The sequence below is a fragment of the Pygoscelis adeliae genome, unplaced genomic scaffold, assembly GCF_000699105.1.
Source record: "Pygoscelis adeliae isolate BGI_AS28 unplaced genomic scaffold, ASM69910v1 Scaffold48, whole genome shotgun sequence".
Lineage (NCBI taxonomy): Eukaryota > Metazoa > Chordata > Aves > Sphenisciformes > Spheniscidae > Pygoscelis > Pygoscelis adeliae.
The window spans coordinates 2498219-2517301 of NW_008825618.1; the positions used below are offsets into that span (position 1 = coordinate 2498219).

At 39.7% G+C, this 19083-nt stretch overlaps 1 protein-coding gene across 1 annotated transcript in view; it reads right to left on the reverse strand.

Annotated features, from left to right (window-relative positions):
- NALCN (sodium leak channel, non-selective) overlaps positions 1–19083 on the reverse strand; it is a 251553-nt gene that overhangs the window by 118614 nt on the left and 113856 nt on the right. Inside the window, exon 10 of the mRNA XM_009333336.1 lies at positions 4622–4753. Coding sequence (XP_009331611.1) covers positions 4622–4753 — 132 coding nt within the window. The remainder of the gene's footprint in view (positions 1–4621; positions 4754–19083) is intronic.

Here is a 19083-nt window from a genome sequence, read left to right on the forward strand (position 1 = left end):
CAGAGCTTGTATTTTTTTCCTTCCTTGTAATTAATTACAGGAGAAAATTCAAAATATCTGACAAGAACTTTTTGTTAGGTGTGAAATGTAATACAATTTTATAGACTTTTTTAAAACTGAAATCACTCCTTTCATTGCTGTAGAGACAGGGGAAAGGCAAATTCACGTAAGAAGCCAGAGCAGACCCGCACAGAAAAAGCAGGTGTAACACATGAGCAGCCATCCTCCACCAGGTTGCCAATTTTGCTTTGGGGAGGCCAGAGAGGAGTTACCAGGAATGGGCTGCTTCTCTGAGGGCTACCTCCCGTTCAGTCACCTGGAAGGTTTATGATATTAATGCTGCCTTCAGCAACATTAACTTTTACCAGTAGCCCCTTAACATTTTTTTGCAGAGCTCGGTATCAGCCAACATCCAACAGTGACAGACCCAGTCAGTTTTCTTTGTAACTGTGGCTTACTTGAAAGGTTGTCAAGCTGTTTGGGAAAGACAAGAATTCTTCTGAGCAGGATCAGTGGGATTAAGGGCACAGACCTCCAGCACTTCCCTTGCTACCAGATTTGACACAGCACTCAATCTTTCCTTCAGCCAGGACAGGGCAAAGGCTACACAAAGGCAGCAGTGCAATGGGACAGACTGCAACAGGAACCTCGGAGGAAGTGTATAGGAGCACCTGGTTTTGAACTCTGGTTTTCAGACCCTTTAAAGCAGTACTTGTAGGAATCTCACACGTCTCCAATAATAGTCTGTAACCTCTTTTAATGGAAGTCAATGTGGCAGCTGCATATAAAACCAAACATCCATCACTATTCTGTCTAGGTATTGAGCAGGTGAAGTCAACATCCTCAATAATAATTACCAAAATGAGTTTGAAGCTCTGCTCTTTCCAGGCTCTCAGATACTGCACTGGGGTTTTGAGTCATCCCGCTAAAAGTCTGGTTTTGCTTAATTTGCAGGGCTGATGTGTACAAGTTGAAATGCTCGTCAGAACCTCTTATTTACTACTGGGTATACAAAATCATGCAACCAATGGGATCTGGGTTTAGAATTCATTTCTATCTTTTATCTTGTTGTCTAATCTTTGCCTCCTTTTCTCTTGAGTCTGTCTTCTCTCTCCAACAAAGAAAATAGTGTGTTTTTTCTTGGTACTGGTTATCTCAGTAACTTCACTTAGATTTGTCCACTGAATACATCACTTAGTGGATGTATTTCTACAGTTCTAGGCCACTACAACATGTGGTCCATAGAATGGACTGAGTGAGCTGTTTTATTAGACCATGTCTGCTCCTAAGGCCAGCAGCTTCCAAGATGACTTCTGGAAAATGTATCAGAAAGCCAGATACGTTTGCTGTAATCTGTCTGGCTATTTCCCTTAGCAAAGGGAATCCCCTTGCTCAAGTAAGCTCCCTCTGAAGAGAAAGCTTTCTGCAGCCTGGTCTAATGGAAAATACAGGGCAACAGCAGTGCACCATGCTCCAACCAGTCTCCCTCACCAAGGAAACAAACCAGGCACTGTGGAATAATCCGCATTGTTTGAGTATTCAGCCTCTTCAAGGCTCTTAAAACAATTTCTTTGTATGCCCTGTGCTGCAAAGAACAAGTTTCACAATAGCTGAGTAGGAAATGACACCGGCTTATCAATTTCTCCTCTCTCCCAGGATTTTTTTTACTCTTCTGCTCTTCTGCTGCTGTATTTTGTACCTCCTCCTATAAGATGTTAGGGTTTTTTTCTTGTATGATTTTTATAGTGTCTCTAGTAAAAGCATCACACACACAAAAAAAAGAAAAACAACACATGGACATCAAAGGAGTATGCCTTACAAATAAACAAAATACCTTCCTCTATTCCAGACTAATTTACCTTATATATTTAGAAATGTAAACATGTAGAATGTAAACAAATGTGTTTTCTGACAACCTCCCCACTAGTAAATCAATAATGTAAGCTATGCAGAGACAGAAAAATATATCTTTAAAGAAAACCGGACATTACTTATAGGACAGAATTATAACACACTAGTCTACATGACATACTCAACTTGAATTATTAAACCCTGGCAAGTATTTCTGTTGGAAAAAAAACCCAAACCCTACACTTGAAATAGATGTTGAAGAGAGTGTTTTTAGCACTGATTAATAAAAGCATAATTATACTATATGTTCAGTGCCAAAATAGAAATAGCATATGCAGCGTTTCCCATTTTGAATATAAATAGAATTAATGTTATTTTGTTAAGAATCCAAGCTCCACTTGCTGTATCCCGGGCATAAAGCAAAAATGCCTACCATGAAAAGTTCATGATCTCGGGCTTTAATGCTGACTTAATTATTTGTTTCTGGCCTAGGATATTGTACTGGTTTTGACTGGCATAGAGTTAATTTTCTTCATTGTAGTTTGTATGGTGCTGTTTTGGATTTGTGCTGGAAACAGTGTTGATAACACAGGGATGTTTTAGTTACTGCTGAGCAGTGCTTACACAAAGTCAAGGCCTTTTCTGCCTCTCACCCCACCCCACCAGCGAGTAGGCTGGGGGTGCACAAGAAGTTGGGAGGGGACACAGCTGGGACAGCTGACCCAACTGACCAAAGGGATATCCCATGCCATACGACGTTGTGCTCAGCCATAAAAAGCTGAGGGACCAAGAAGGAAGGGGGGATGTTTGGAGTGATGACGTTTGTCTTCCCAAGTAACGCTTACACTTGACACTGCTTTCCTGGAGATGGCTGAACACCTGCCTGCTGATGGGAAGTAGTGAATGAACTCCTTATGTTGCTTTGCTTGCACACGCAGCTTTTGCCTTACCTGTTAAACTGCCTTTATCTCAACCTATGAGCTGTCTCACTTTTACCCTACCGATTCTCTCTCCATCCCACTGGGGAAGAGTGAGCAAGTGGCTGGGTGGAGCTGAGCTGCCTGCCAGGGTTAAACCATGACAGAGATTAAAATGAGTTTCCCTGTCCTCACTTCTATCCTCAAATCTCTCGGGGGTGTCATAAGAGAATCTAGCATTTGTTGGTTTTATTCCAATGTCTTATTCCCAGGATCATCCTCTTTCACGTTCATGTTGTTTTTCGAATATGCTCAGAACTTGAGATAAAATAAAGATAATACATTTCACAATTACTCTTGTAATTGTTGGCTGGGCCAACATTTACTCAATGTTCATACAAACTACAGCTGTCTGCAGCAGCATGAGACAACAGAGCATGATGCAGCACTGATGCCTCTACAATCTGCACTTCTTCGAGGGTTTGGACTCTGGTGTTACCTTTAACTTTGCTTTCATTTTTGTCCCGGAACTGGTGAAGCTTCAGCTTCATAAGATTTTAAGAGATCAGATACAAATTCTAAAACTAAGATAAATTAAAAAATGGGTATCAACTCAACATCCTTTAAAAAAGGGAGATTCATAAAGCGTCATAATGTTATGGACTAAAGGGTTTAAAGTTGGGCACTTGAGCCTGATTCTCAAATGTATTTAGACATTTAAAACCCCAAGAGTACAAATCATAGGACTTTTGGACTTGTAATTCCTCTGCCATTGGTATTGCCTTATTATTATTGTTGATAATAACAAGGCAATACTAATGGCAGAGGAATCACAAGGAATATACTGCTATCATATGCTCTAGCCTAAGAATGTGCCCTCTGGCTCCAAAGAAGAACTGTGCAACTATCGAAGGCAGGGAAACTGCACCAAACATAAAGCTAGACACATGCCCAGTCCAGGCAACCGTGATCAACAATTTCAGAGAACTGATCTCGGTGAATTTCAACACTGGAGGCTTTACACTCAGCTAAAGTGACAATTCACAGTGCCCATGGAAATAAATATTTTTAATAAAGAATGCTACAATACTGATTTCACTCTTGATTCAGGAAAAACAAATATCTATTTGAAGCTATGCCTGTACACTAGCATCAAAGACTTCAAGTCTTTTTTTTTTTTTTAAACTGAATTGAATAGTACTAAAAAGACATGTAGGCAAGGTTCTAGGATCTCTAGGGCATGCTCTACAGTAAAATCCTTGACCAGCTAATCACTCAAGCAGGCTCCCTGCCAGAATGTCACTTATAAAGAAATTTTTTACCTCCACTTCACTGGAGCACAGACTCCTCCTTCACCAAATTCATGACTGAATGAATGTTTTTTTTTGCAGTGTGCTCTTGAGGTTACTGAAGCCAGGTTATTTGCAACACTACTGTGGTTATGCTTAAGGACCTTCTTTCAGCTAAGTATATGTTGAATAAAGATGATTTAGAAAGAAGTACTATATTCTTTAAAGACAGTGTTTTGTCATTTTTTTAAAGTTAAATTCTTCTGGATGTTACACTCCTGCTAGAGAAAGATAGCAACTCAGCAGCCATGCACTGCCTGCAGATGTTATACTTAAGCCTCAGCTCATTACCACTGACATATTGTTTGAGGAAATTACCTTTCAAAAGGTTGTAAGATAGGGCTGTCAGCCATTGTCAGACAGAGGAACTTGAACAAGTTAGCAAAGAATTCTTGGAATGCTTAAGGGAATTAAAAAAATACGTACTAAAATGTGCTTGACATTCACATTTTCTGCTTTAGCTTATCTTGAAAAATATCCAGATAGTCATTTCAGCATACTCACCTCAGCTAGGTAAAATTCATCATATTGTCTCTTGAAATTTTCTCCTTTGTAGTAGTTACTAGCAGCAACAATCACATCTACAGCCACCATGCTTAGTATGAACATATGAAACACAGATGACCTCATCATTTTCTGCAAAAGAAAATTTTATCATCAAAATGAGTCAAACCACATGCATTATAAAATTTTATTACACTGTCAAAACATAATCAGCTATAATAATGTTTTTATAAAGCTTCTTTACATGATTGTAATTTATTACTCTTTAAAATATATTCTAATATATTGCTTCAACTGGTTTATATGTGCAAGTTTTTTTTTTTTTTTTTTTTTACTTTTCAGGTTTTTACTTGCCAGTTGACTACTTACGGAAGGTTTATCATTTAATATGATATCCATTGCTATAGTATGTTTTTAAAGCATAAACTGTACTTCTAACTACTCAGTTGCCCTTGGTTAATACTCCTTCATTATGATTTATTCATGCAGATCTTAATGACTTACTGTTCAGGAACAAGTAACATCAATTCTATCTTGTGCATTGCTTTTGCTCAAGAAAGACAAGTAATATGGGATTCATCTGATGTCAAACTATTGCCTAAAAGTATAAAACATATCTACATACAGTAGATATGCACATCTGGGCCAATTAACTGTGAAGTACTTCACAGATAATTCACGTATCTGTGCACTTAATGCTTTGTGTCACTGCTGCTGGAATCAAGAGAAAAGAGAAATGGAGGCACGCAGCACTGGCCAAGAGTTTACATCCATGAGTTGCCAAAACAGTAGTGATAAGAGGTATGCCAGAAGTTCAAAGAACTAACTTCTAGACCCCCACCAGAAAGAGCGTGGACTTATGATTTACCCTGAGACCTTAATCACTAGCCTCACTGGGCCATCCACAGCTGTTCCAGTAGAAGCTAGAGTCAAACAGGCAGAATGTAGTGTTATTTTACATTAAACCATCTTTGAATGAATGGTCACTAATGTCTATATTTTTCACAACCTTTCACAATTAATACCGTTTATGTCTTTAATGCTTATTTGCAAACACAACATAAGTAAGTTATGCACCATTATGGTTCCTTGTGTTTGTGTGTAAATTTGTGTTCAAATTGGAAAAGGCCATTTTTATTTTCTCCTGAGTTTATATGTAAAAGTGCCTGACAAAATTTCAGGAAAAATAAAACTCAAAATATAGAAGAACTCTGCCTCTTCTCAACTTCTTCCTAAAGACTCTGTGTGCCTGTACTGGTTTATATTCACAGAATCACATAATTATTTAGGTTGGAAGGGTAGACTCCACAACCTGCCTGTGCAACCTATTCAACTGTTTGACCACCTTCACAGTGAAAAGAGTGTTTTCTTGTGTTCAAATGTTCAAAATTAGAAAATGTCCCAGTGGGAGGCAGAAGAAAAATAAGATCACAGAATCTCTGAGATTAGAAGGGGCCTCTTGAGATCATCTAGTCCAACCTCTCTGGTCAAAGCAGTGTCATCTAGAGAAGGTTGCTCAGGACCACATCCAGTCAGGTTTTGAATATCTCCAAGGATGAAAACTCTACAACCTGCCTGGGCAACCTTGTCCTGTGTTTTTACAGTGAAAAAGCTTTTTCTCATGTTTAAAAGGAATTTCTTGGTGTTTCAGTTTGTGCCTGTTGCCTCTTATCCTACCACTGGACACTATTGAGAAGAGCCTGGCTCCATGTTCTTTATTTCCTCCCATCAGGTATTTTTCCATACTGATAAGATCTCCTCCTGAGCTTTATTTTCTCCAGGCTAAACAGTTGTAGCTCTCTCAGTCTTTCCTCATATGAAAGATGCTCAAGCCCCTTTATCAACTTTGTGGCCCTCTGCTAGACTCAGTCCAGTATGTCCACATCTTTCTTGTACTGAGGAGCCCAAAACTGCATACAACACTCTAGATGGCCTCACCAGGCCTGAGCAGAGGGGGATCACCTCCCCCAGTCTGCTGGCAATGCTCTTCCTAATTCTGCCCAGAGTCTTGGTCTTCTTTGCCTCAAGAGCACATGGCTGGCCCACGTTCAACTTGCTGTCCACCAGGACCCCCAAGGTCTTTTCTGCTAAACTGCAGCTGGTTGGTGCCAAGCCTGTACTGGTGCATGCAGTTACTCCTTCTTCGGTGTAGGGCTTTGCTTTTCCCTTTGTTGAACATCATGAGGTTCCTGCATGGTCAGTTCCCTAGCCTAACAAGGTCCCTCTGAACGGCAGCACAACCAGCTGGCGTATCAGCCATTCCTCCCAGTTTTCTATCATTTGCAAGCTTGTTGAAGGTGCACTCTGTGCCATCATGGAGATCATTAAAGAGGGTGTTGATGAATCACAAACGGCCTTGCAATCACATTGGCCAGCTCCCTTAGCAATCATGCATGCATCCCATCAGATTCCATAGACACCTGTATGTTCAATTTGTTTAAATGTTTCTTAACCCGATCCTCTTCCACCAAGAGTAAGTCATCATGGCTCTAGATTTTCTCACGAGTCTCAGCGGCTTGAGATTCCTGAAGGTCAATCTTACTTATCAAGACGAAGCGGAAAAAGGCATTGAGTACCTCAACCATTTCCATGTCACCAGGTCCCCTGACCCATTCAGCAGCAGGCCCACATTTTTCCTAGTCTTTCTTTCACTGCTCTTTTATCTCTAGAAGCCCTTCTTGTTGCCGTCCATGCCCCTTGGCAGATTCAACTCCATGTGGGCTTTGGGTTTCCTAACCCTATCCCTCCACTCTCAGACAGAATCTTTGTATTCCTCCTGGGCCACCTGGCCCTGATTCCACCTCTTGTATGCTTCCTTTTTATTTTTGAGTTTTGTCCGGAGCTACTTGTTCATCCATGTGAGCCTCCTGCCACATTTGCTTGATTTCCTGCACTTTGAAGGGGACTGTTTTTGAGCTTGGAGGAAGAGATCCTTGAAAATCAACCAGTTCTTCTGGACCTTCTTATGTCTAGGACTGGACCTCATGGAATTCTTCCAGGCAGATACCCGAACATGAAAAAGTCTGCTCTCCTGAACACCAGCATTGCGGTCCTGTCTTTTGGCTTTGTTCCCTCCTTGCAGGATCCTGAACTCCACAATCTCATGGTCATTGCAACGAAGAATGCCCCTGAACCTCACAACCTGACCAGTTCCTCCTTGCTTATAAGTATGAGGTCTAGCCAGAATACCTGCCCTCATCAGCTCACATGTGTTAGGAAGCCACCATCACTGCAATCCAGAAACCTGGATTGTTTCCTGCTGTGTTGCCCTTCTAACAGATATGAGAGTGGTTAAATTGCCCCAGGAGAACCGGGGTCTGTGAATGTGAAGATATTACAGAAGAATGCAAAAATTAAGTAACACACATTTTTACATTTGTAAAGATACATTAACGTGTTAGAAGATTCATATATACAGTTGTTAAATACCGTCTCAAGTTGTAAAATACTGTCTCAGTCTTTAGTGAGCTGAGGTTGTTACATTGATAAAGAATTGTCCACATTTATATTTTATGTTTAACCCTGCCTGGAGCTCAGGGTCCTGACCAAGCTACTATTCATACTACTGGGTTTTTTTTGTGATCAAATTAGAACACAATACGGTATGTATGGGAGGCTGCAAGGACTAGCACTTGTTCAGGCTTTCAGCAAAGATTTGTACCTGCCTACAGGAGAATTCACCCCCTGTTGAATTCCACTGGTGTTTTAAGGTAGTTTGCTTAAATTGAAGCTGAGTGGAGACTAAGCACATATTTACAAGCATTCAGCTAATAGGACTGCCTTTTGTCTCTTAAGGTCTGGTCTTCTTGTGCGAATCACTGATAGCATTGCAGACAGAAGACAGCTCAACCCTCCTCATGCAACCCTCTTTTTGACTCTAGTGGCATAAAATGGCTGTATATTCCAATCAAAAGGGAGGTTTAGGAGATAAAGCCTGACAGTCAGAAATTTACAGAACAGGCCTGGGCTAATAACAATGTCTAAAGTGCAGTGAAGTCACCAAAATAAGAGTGGCTAAACAAGGTCTTGCTTTTATTTTTAATCCACAAGGCAAGCTATAAGAATACAGTAATTAAAGATAGTGCTACTGGCATCAATCATGCATTTTTGTCAGTAGTGTGATTCAAAACAGGTAGCATCTTATCTGTTACATTTCTATTTCACACAAGTTCTAAACAGATAGTCTCTCTGCATATTTTACACTGTATTTTTAATAATGTCAAAATTTCCTTCATAGTAATGAAGTATTATGCCTCAGTTGTGAAAGGACTTGCTAAAAGAAACTAGTAAGTGAGGCTGTAAAATGCACCTTTCTCTCCCTTCACAAAAAACAACCGGGAAGCAAAATAGTAATACAGGAAGAATAAAAATGCATAAACCACCTTGGTATACATGTACATACATGCATACTTTCTCATACAGTCTGTACCTTTGGACACTCATAAAAAGATTTTCCAGTGGTATATTTAATGCTGGAAAATAAATTACAATAGCATAAATAATATCTTAATCGCAGTATGATTCAGTAAAATTCAATAAAGCTTCTTGTCAATTACTAAAGGTCGCCTTCCCACCTCAACTGAACTGAAAGGAGATGATTTAGCTAATAGAGAGTATGACGTTGGCATAACACAATTCAACACCAAGATAGTAAGGAAGGAGGTTCAGACAGGATATGAACTAGGCATAGGCTACGTAAAGGCAGGAACAGCTGGCTGAGGCAGCAAATTAGGAGATGGCTGTGGCAGGCAATGTGAAAAGCAGCTAGTTGCTGGCAGAAAGACAGAGAGCCCGTGCGGCCAGCAAGGTGGAGGTATCTGAGCAAATACACATGCACAGCAAAAACACTATGCTGAGGAGACCCAAAAAAGAAATTCATTACTTTTGAATCCCAGGACTGGCCTGCTCACGGGGGCCAGATTGGCATCTGTGTTTCTTAATTTTTTCTACAGCATGCCAGAATCTGCTGTCATGAATGCTACGCATGATAAGCAGCTTTCCTGTTAGCCTCTCAGAGACAGACTGCAATATCCGTAGGAGATCAATCACAGTGCTCTAGCCCACACACCCACTGTGCCCAACGTTCCCCCTACTTTAGTCTGTGTTAGTTTGTTCTTTCTGCATCACAGAATTTTAATCTGGATTTGTACCCCTGAAATGGTTCAACCGCACCTCTGCTGCAATGTTTGACCATGAGAGATCACTGTCTCTTTACATGTATTTGGAATGAGGTCTAAGAGAAAGCTGAATTTAGCCCACAGCACTTGCCCAAGCCTTAAAAATCACTTTGGATCACCGGATCAGCAGCATGTCATTTGGATTACAGCCCTTTTCAGAGCACACAGCCATGGAAAATTCTCTGTGCAAACTTGAAAGAAGAGACATAATGTCAGTTTTTGTTCTTGTTTAATTTACTGACCTTTTTCAGCCCTTGGATGTGTGTTTCTTAAACTGTGCAGGAATAAGATGAAAGAAATGTTCTGATGCTGCTGTCAGCCGGTTGCATGATGGGAAAATTCTGTCTAATATTAAATTGGACTTAAGATTAGCTGTGTTGAAGCAGTCTCAAGTGAAATGCCCTGTTGCTGCCATCCATCAACTACAACAGTGAAGAATTTCTTACGTTTACTATGAATCACTTCTAATGCTGGCATCTGGCTTCATGCAGGATGACGATTCTCAGTGTCCAGGACACTGTGAAGAATGTGGATGGCACAGTGCATTAAAGATGCAATGGCCATAAAACCCGATACATGACAAACTGTTAATGATCCAAATTTTTTCAGTGTTTGGAAATGCACAAAGGGGTTGAGGATTTGCTTTGTGCCTAGATGGGAATTTCATGAAAGCAGAAAAGACTTCTAAAATACTACTCATTTATTTAACATTAGGAATGTGCTTGTTACAGCTGAGGAACTCTAAATGAAGAATTACACGTAATATCGTGGATTCACCCAAAAGCTCAAGTAAGCAATGACACTGGAAGGAGGAGTCTACCTGGGTCACTTAGTCTTACGGAGCATTACCATGCATGGCCTAAAGCACTCTTCTGTCACTCCAGGAGTATCAGAATGGGGTACATTGCTCTAATACTCCTTCCACCTTCCTGCATGGCAGAAGGAGGATGAGTGACAACTGGCCTTTGACAGCTCACTGCCATGGAGAAAATCCACAGCAGCTACCACCTTACACAGCCAGAGCCACACAGACCCTGGCTCAAGAAAGCAGTCACTAAGCAAACTAGAATAACTGAAGATGGAACTACATTTTCCTACTGCTAAACCCTTTTTTGGGGCTTGATCTGTACATCAGGTCATTCCTTGTACCACCATCCTTTACATGGGATTTTTGCTTTAAGTCTATAATAGATCTTGCTTATTAAGCAAGCAGGTAAGTGTTGCAAACTTCTAGGGTCTGACTGACTCAATAATAAAAGAACACACGGGCCATATTACCCTGATATTACTTACTCAAAACTGGACAGGCTGTGATGTTCAATATTACCATGTGAAACCTTGAAAAGGTGTCTTCAAAGGGCTCAATGGTCTTAGTTCAGACCTACAAAAATTCAGACTGCATTTGACAATACTTAACACTCTTGGTGATGGTCTAAGAAAAAAAAAATGAGGACAAATTGGCTTGAAGAATAAAAAATTACTGACAAAGCTCTCAAGCTTATTAGTACTGAGCAAGACATGGTGAGGATTTGGTATGCAGAAAAGCTCTGCTTATTTTGGCCGTTTAGTGTGTGAAAAGCTTAGAGTGCATAATTGTCAAACTGGCAGGGTAGCTCTCAAAAGTACCATACCAATTAATGAACAGTGTAAACATCATTTAACTAAAAGACTTTGATAATCACTATATGGGTAAGCAGCTTTTTTCCCAATTTTGATACTCTTGAATTGTGTATTCATCAACACACAAGTGTAGGAAAAATACAGTTGTACCTGCATCTATATTTTACATAAACTTTAGCGCTTCATAAAACAACAGCATCTCCTCCTCCGTATTTTAATAGGATGGCTCAGGCAAGCTGCTTACTCCCTTTTCATCTTCATCAGCTTTTGCTATTTGCCCAAGGAAGATAGGTCCTGCTAAAAGATTCAAGCCAAGCTTCCAGCTACGGCTGTTGGAAGACCTTACACAGGCTACATGATTATTGTAGTTAATTTTGTACCTATTGCTATAATGATGTTGTAGATTATTTGTACTCATGTCTATACATGTCTACTGGAAGACCATCCTCTCTGGTTGCTAGAACAGATTTTGATTTGTGTCCTGGTTTTGGCAGGGATAGAGTTTATTTCCTTCCTAGTAGCTGGTACAGGGCTGTGTCTTGGATTTAGGATGAGAATAATGTTGATAACACACCGATGTTTTAGTTGCTGCTAAGCAGTGCTTACACTAGTCAAGGACTTCTCAGCTTCCCGTGCTCTACCCACTGAGAAGGCTGCAGGTGCACAAGAAGCTGGGAGGGGGCACAGCCAGGACAGCTGACCCAAACTGGCCAAAGGGACATTCCATACCGTGTGACGTCATGCTCAGTACATAAACTGGGGAAAGCTGGCCGGGGGGGGCCGCTGCTCGGGGACTGGCTGGGCATCGGTTGGCGGGTGGTGAGCAATTCCGCTGTGCATCACTTGCTTTTGTGTATTATTATTATTACTACATTATTATTATTTTATTTCAATTATTATTAAACTGTTTTTATCTCAACCCACGAGTTTTTCTCACTTGTGCTCTTCCAATTCTCTCCCCCATCCCACCGGGGGGGGACTGAGTGAGCAGCTGTGTGATGCTCAGTTGCCGACTGAGGTTAAACCACGACGATTTGTTAAAGTTGTTGTTTAGATGTGTACAAAAGAGTTGGGCGAAATTTTAAAATAGCTACCACAACTGAAAAGGTTACGTTTGTGCTACTCCAGTCTTTTTTACTTATGGGCCTGTTGCAGCCTAGACCATACCACTGCAGTGGCATGAAGGCAAATATGACTCCCAGCTTATTTCAGTGCACAGCACCACCATGACTTGTGGTGGTGGTACATTCTGTAACTGCACTGCAAATCTTATGGTACCTGATGATTTCTTAAAGCCCCATTAGCTGTGGTCATATGAGTATCGCAGAATACAGAACCCTTGTTCTGTATTTAGCTATTTTCTTAGCTCTTAGAAGAGCTAAGAAAGCACGACTCAAGTTCATGACAGCAGCACAGAAAACAGTAAGTCAAATAAAAAATGAAAATGTGTTGTGAGTAAATTCTCTCTTTTTTTATTTGGCAATTTCTTCAGAGCTTGGACCACAACTTCTAAATACATATACAGGGATCATAGGTTTTATAGAACATGGCCAGTTTAAGTTGTACGCATAGATTTCATAACACTAAGAAAGTAACATGGAAAACAGTCACTCAAGGTGCTAGCCGATATAGATTTGATATTGAAAGCAGGAGACATCACATGCCTCAGAAATTATTATAAGGTACTGGTCCTGGAACAAGACTAGAAAAAGCAAAGAAAACTTGACTTTTAGGATTCTATGCAACATGATTTCTAAGAGCCACTGAGCAAAGATTCAATCTTGGCCTAAAGAAAAGGGGAAGTTTTTTGATCCCGTACAGGTTTAGTATACTTGTGGTGTTTATTTTGTCTTTTTCTTTTTTTTTACAAAGTGTTTGAAGATACCTTGACTATGAAAGGAGCTTTAGAAAATCACATTCTATACACTGCTAATCATAGATAATTCATAGCATGAATAGGATAAATTTGATTTTCATCTTGTTGGTTAATGGCCATCTGAGCAAGTACAAAATTCTGAAATTGCAGGAAATTTTCCCTTTTGTTTGCAGAACATTGTAGAGCATTTTACAAGCTGTGTAACTAATTTTCCATAAACCAATTTGCTTTCAACTTACTTTATGACTGCCTGACAAAGATATATGCTTGTAAGGAGAATTTAGCAAATTATTCTCATGCTCTGCAATCTGAACATTTCTGAAAATCGTTAAGCATTAATCACAAAGTTTAAGGGAACAGGCTTTTTAATATCTTACACTGATGCAGTTATATATCAGGGTGGGACATTAAAAAACATTGTAAGTCTGAGATATCACCTACTGTATTTGAGAGGAACTTCCAGATGCTAGATGAATTCAAGTAATGCAACTTCATTGAGGAAACAAGGTGAAGGGAGAGTTTTTAATTAAAGATGCTGAAAGGGGTGGCTTTTAGACACTGCAAAGAAAATAAGCCAGTAGTCTCAGCTCAGATGTTACTAACTTTGGTGATGGCAGGGAGGCAGTCTCAGCTTTCCAATATTGGCTGCCTATCCCAGTGCAATGAGAATAGGGTGATTCTTCACCAGTTTAGGCTATAGAGACTTGCTTTAACATTGTTTATGACAGCAGAGGAACTTCTCAGTGTAGTAATGTAGTAGAGATTAATGTGAAGACTCTTTAAGATCCATAGTCCAATGAGAAATCTCCTTGGAAACTCTAGTTACTTTAAGATCACCTTAGCATAGAGAGCCTTTGTTACCAGTTGCAGGAGATAATACAGAAGGTATGGTGATATTCAAGGAAAAGCACAATGCTCCCCAAAAAAACAAATAACATCATAACTCTTACAAGTTTTAGAATATGCAATTGGAAACCTTTCTATAAATGTTATCTGGCTGCAGCAGAGGTGATGCTGGCCTGGCAAAAAGAGCAGCATAGACAGTAAACTGTCCTGGCTTGAAAAACATTCTATGCATTTCACTGTACTGTGTTTCTGTTTCCACCTTCTATCTCATCTGATTAGCATGTAAAAATTAAGGTAGGCACTGTATCGAACTATGTGTTTTTACAGGGCCTCTTACTACGCAGCCTCAAAATAAGCTGGAGATGGGACTATTACTGAATAACGACAACATTTCAGGACATGCAGATATGTGCTCTGATATGTAAGCAGGCTCCTGCTTTTCGTGCTATCACAATATGTTTTTTAAAGCAAACGTCATTTTTACATTATTTATAGCTAAAATCATACAGAAATCAGCAAATGCCAAGGACTATCTTTCAATAGTCTGAATGTCTCTGTAATATTTGAAAATACAAGCAATTAATGAACCTGCCATATTGTACCAGACCCTCCTGCCTTTTTGCATAGCAAATTTTGATTTAAAAATAAAAAACTACTTAAAAAAGGCAAACTGAATTTTGGTCAAAGGAACGAAGTAAAGTCAGTAACATAGGAAGAATGAGAAAATACACACTTAGGAAGTAAATGAATGGAAATAATGATAGAAAGCTTACTGAAGAGAAATGAAAAACTGTAAGATAAGACTTTTCCAAGTAACCAAACTTTAAAGGCAAAAGTTTCTGTGAGAAATTAGGTATTTTCTTTCCTTACATTCTACATTTGATAGCCAAAGTCCTATTTCTGCTATAGGGCTAAAGAATAAGTGTTGCATATGCCTCCTTCAGACTAGCTGCATCCTGTTAATTCATACCCTGCAATAACAGAATAAAGCAGTTGTATGGGTACACTCCTGTACGCCTCTTACTAACAGTAGTATCTTTTCTCCTCCCACAAACTTCTAAGAGAACAGCCAAAAAGAGAAATGGTGACTCTTCTGCCCTAAAAATCCATGAAACAATGGCTTCTTTGAAACTAAATGAACCTCGTCCTCACCAGTTTCTAAATCAGCTAGCACAGATATGTCATTTTCTTTGCAAAAAGATAGAGAGGAAGTAAGCAGCCTTTCAGTGACTGCAGTCTGACTTAGAGAAATGGAGAGCAGCAGCTGCAACATAAAAGAAACCTAAAAATACTACTTAAATTGTTCATGATAACAATAATGCATAGAGATTGTTACCTTCCCCTCAGATTTTAGAACCGTTAGTAAGTATATCATCACCTCAGCAGTAATTTTCTTAAGGCTACATACTATGAAATGCAAAATAGAACCTAAATAATATGAATACAGATTTAATTCCTCTTCCTAAACATTGCAACACAGTTCAATTCAGAAAATGCAATGAGACAAAATAATTATTGTATAAAACCTGAAATGAAATAGGCCAAATTAATTTTTGGCTTATATCTAGTGACTTCATCTAAACTGTAGGGTTGAAGTGGACCCTGTACTTTACTAAGGTGTAATTAATCACCTACTTGTCCTATGTGGATAAGTATACTCCCTCGCACCATAGTACTTTCAAAATGAAAGTCTACAAGTTCTTTTCCTTTCACAATAAAAAATACTCTAAATTTGCAAATTATCACTGATCTCTCAGCAGCAACTTAGGTAGCTGGAATAGTTTCAAAGCACGGTGACAAATGCATTTATTCTCAGGTACAGGAAGCGGTATAGACCCAATTTAACAGTTCCACCTGGTCATACTATACACCACATATATATATAAATATATAAAAAAACACAGAATCATAGAATCATAGAATGGTTTGAATTGGAAGGCACCTTTAAAGACCATCTAGCCCAAACCCTAGTTTGATGTCTAGTGACATCTCTCACTAGATCAAGTTTCTCAAAGCTCCATCCAAGCTCACTTTCAACACTTACAAAATATATGTACATAAATGTATGCACATACATATATGTGTATATATATATAAAATCATAGAATCATAGAACCATTTAGGTTGGAAAGGATCTTTAAGATCATCAAGTCCAACCGTAAACCTAGCACTGCCAAGTCCACCACTAAACTTCCAGGGATAGTGACTCAACCATAGAATCATAGAATCATTAAGGTTGGAAAAGACCTCTAAGATCATCGAGTCCAACTGTCAATCCAACACCACCATGCCCACTAAACCATGTCCCTAAGCGCCTCATCTACACGTCTTTTAAATACTTCCAGGGATGGTGACTCAACCACTTCCCTGGGCAGCCTCTTCCAATGTTTCACCACTCTTTCAGTAAAGACATTTTTCCTCATGTCCAATCTAAACCTCCCCTGGTGCAACTTGAGGCTGTTTCCTCTCGTCCTTTCGCCAGTTACTTGGGAGAAGAGACCGACACCCACCTCGCTACAGCCTCCTTTCAGGTAGTTGTAGAGAGCGATGAGGTCTCCCCTCAGCCTCCTTTTCTCCAGGCTAAACAGTACCAGTTCCCTCAGATGCTCCTCCTAAGACTTGTTCTTCAGACCCCTCACCAGCCTCGTTGCCCTTCTCTGGACACGCTCCAGCAACTCAACGTCCTTCTTGTAGTGAGGGGCCCAAAACTGAACACAGTATTCGAGGTGCGGCCTCACCAGTGCCGAGTACAGGGGGACAATCACTTCCCTACTCCTACTGGCCACACTATTTCTGATACAGGCCAGGATGCCATTGGCCTTCTTGGCCACCTGGGCACACTGCCGGCTCATGTTCAGCCAGCTGTCAACCAGCACCCCCAGGTCCTTTTCCTCTGGGCAGCTTTCCAGCCACTCTTCCCCAAGCCTGTAGCGCTGCATGGGGTTGTTGTGGCCAAAGTGCAGGACCCGACACTTAGCCTTGTTGACTATATGTATACACTTACAGGGTAGGCCAATTTTATAGCTGATTTGTGATGCTGTACTCTGTCAGTCACATTATAATGGATGCGTCTGATGTTATTAATTGACATTTTCTAAGTTTTTCTCTGAAAACTCAAGTTGCTTCAGTATCTGCATTATAACATTGTCTGTATTTACATAGTTTCTGAATCCTCGAGATGTCACCTTCTATTTTATGTATGTCAACAATGGTGACATTTCCTATGTTTGTATATTTTTATTTTGAAAATGTTAACCACAAGAGGAAAAAAAACATAATAATGTCATGCTTACTGTGCAGCAGGACAGCTCCATCTCTAATACTAAATCTGTTTGCCATTATTCAAAAGCTGTACCATGCTTTGTGGTGATGAGCTGTGGTAAATAATATATTGCTCACTCCTTCAAAAACACATTAAATATAATTTTGACAAGTAATTGATTATTATTACATGTGCTTCAACCTCCCCCCAAATTGCAGGGAAGGTGAGTGAAGAGAGAAGGAATTTGGAACGTACCTGCGCTGTAATTTTTTTCCATGCCTTCAAAATTTCCAGAACTTTTACATTTTACAACTCTAGGAGCCTCACTTCCAACAATTTTACATTAACACTGGTTCCTTGAATTATATGCCTTTGAAGGCCTCACCTGGAATGCCTCCTTGAAATTGCTTCAGTAGGCTACTTACTCTTTCACTTACATTTCAATTCAAGAACTATGTCTTTGAAATGTCATTTATTAACCAGATGTGAATCAGCCATTTTCACTCTCTCTGTTTTCTTTGGCCTTTTATTTCTCGATTCATTAGAAATGTATTCTTTTTATTTTTACGGTATTGCAGTAGTGTAGATTTACTAGCTGCTTTATAAATATGAAGGAAAACATTGCTTTTATTACAGTGAGCAGCTCATGAGCTGAAAGGGCAATATACCATAACGTAAGTATTGCACCACACCCTTCAATTGGTACTTACTCAGGTTCATCATGAAATCCTTCAGAATTCTTGGTATTATTTTTAGGATACCGCATTACCCATGTACCAAGACAGGAACAGCTGAGCTAGAGAGGAGTTAAATACACTGCCTGCCCTTCCCTTTTTGCCCTCTCACAGTTTAAATTACCTTCTCGAGTATTTAGCCTGGATTCAGTTTCAGCATGACTATGTTGCTGTGTCAACTCCAGTGAGCAAGCTGCTCATCTCAAAGTTGGTATCTACTAATTCTGCACAGACTCTGTAGAAGAAATGGCTCTTCAGGGGGAACCCAAGCTCAGTGCTGTACGCATGTGCTTTAACCCACCTCTTCTCACAACAGTGTTCACATTTTGTTGATAGTTTAAAGTGACAGAGGGCAGAAGAGACCTGACACTACCCAGAATGAGTTGGAGGGCTGGAAACGTAAATCCTGCTGTTAGGAAGACTTTAGGGCATATCTTCTAGTTCCCTTAAGCTCATGAGAAAACAACATACAGAGCAATTCAGGATAAGCAGAAATTGAGTTTCTATTTGCCAGCAATCTCTTGTACAAGGATGAAGCACCATTTTGAATTCCCAACTACTTCTTGCTTCTTACATACTGAGAAAACACTAACAAGGCCACATGTTTTAACAGAAAAGAAGAACAAAAGAAAAAAAAATTAAAAAGACGGGGAACAATTTTCTCCTTTTGAAGAAGTGATGGTGAAAAAAACAAATATGAAATCCAAATACTTCAAGGGTTGTCTGACTTGGAAACAGCAAAAAATTTGTCCCTCTAAGTAATTTCTTTTCTAACATCAAAACGTATGCACGGAAGCATTCAGTTCTCTCATCAGACATCTTGCTGTCAGTATTTCCAAACGGCATGAAAACTTGGAAAATGAGGTTCTAGGAAAGCAATTCCTCGAGGAAGGAAACATTTTCTTTAGCGGGTTTTCTTTTTACTATTATCATATTTCCCAGCCAAA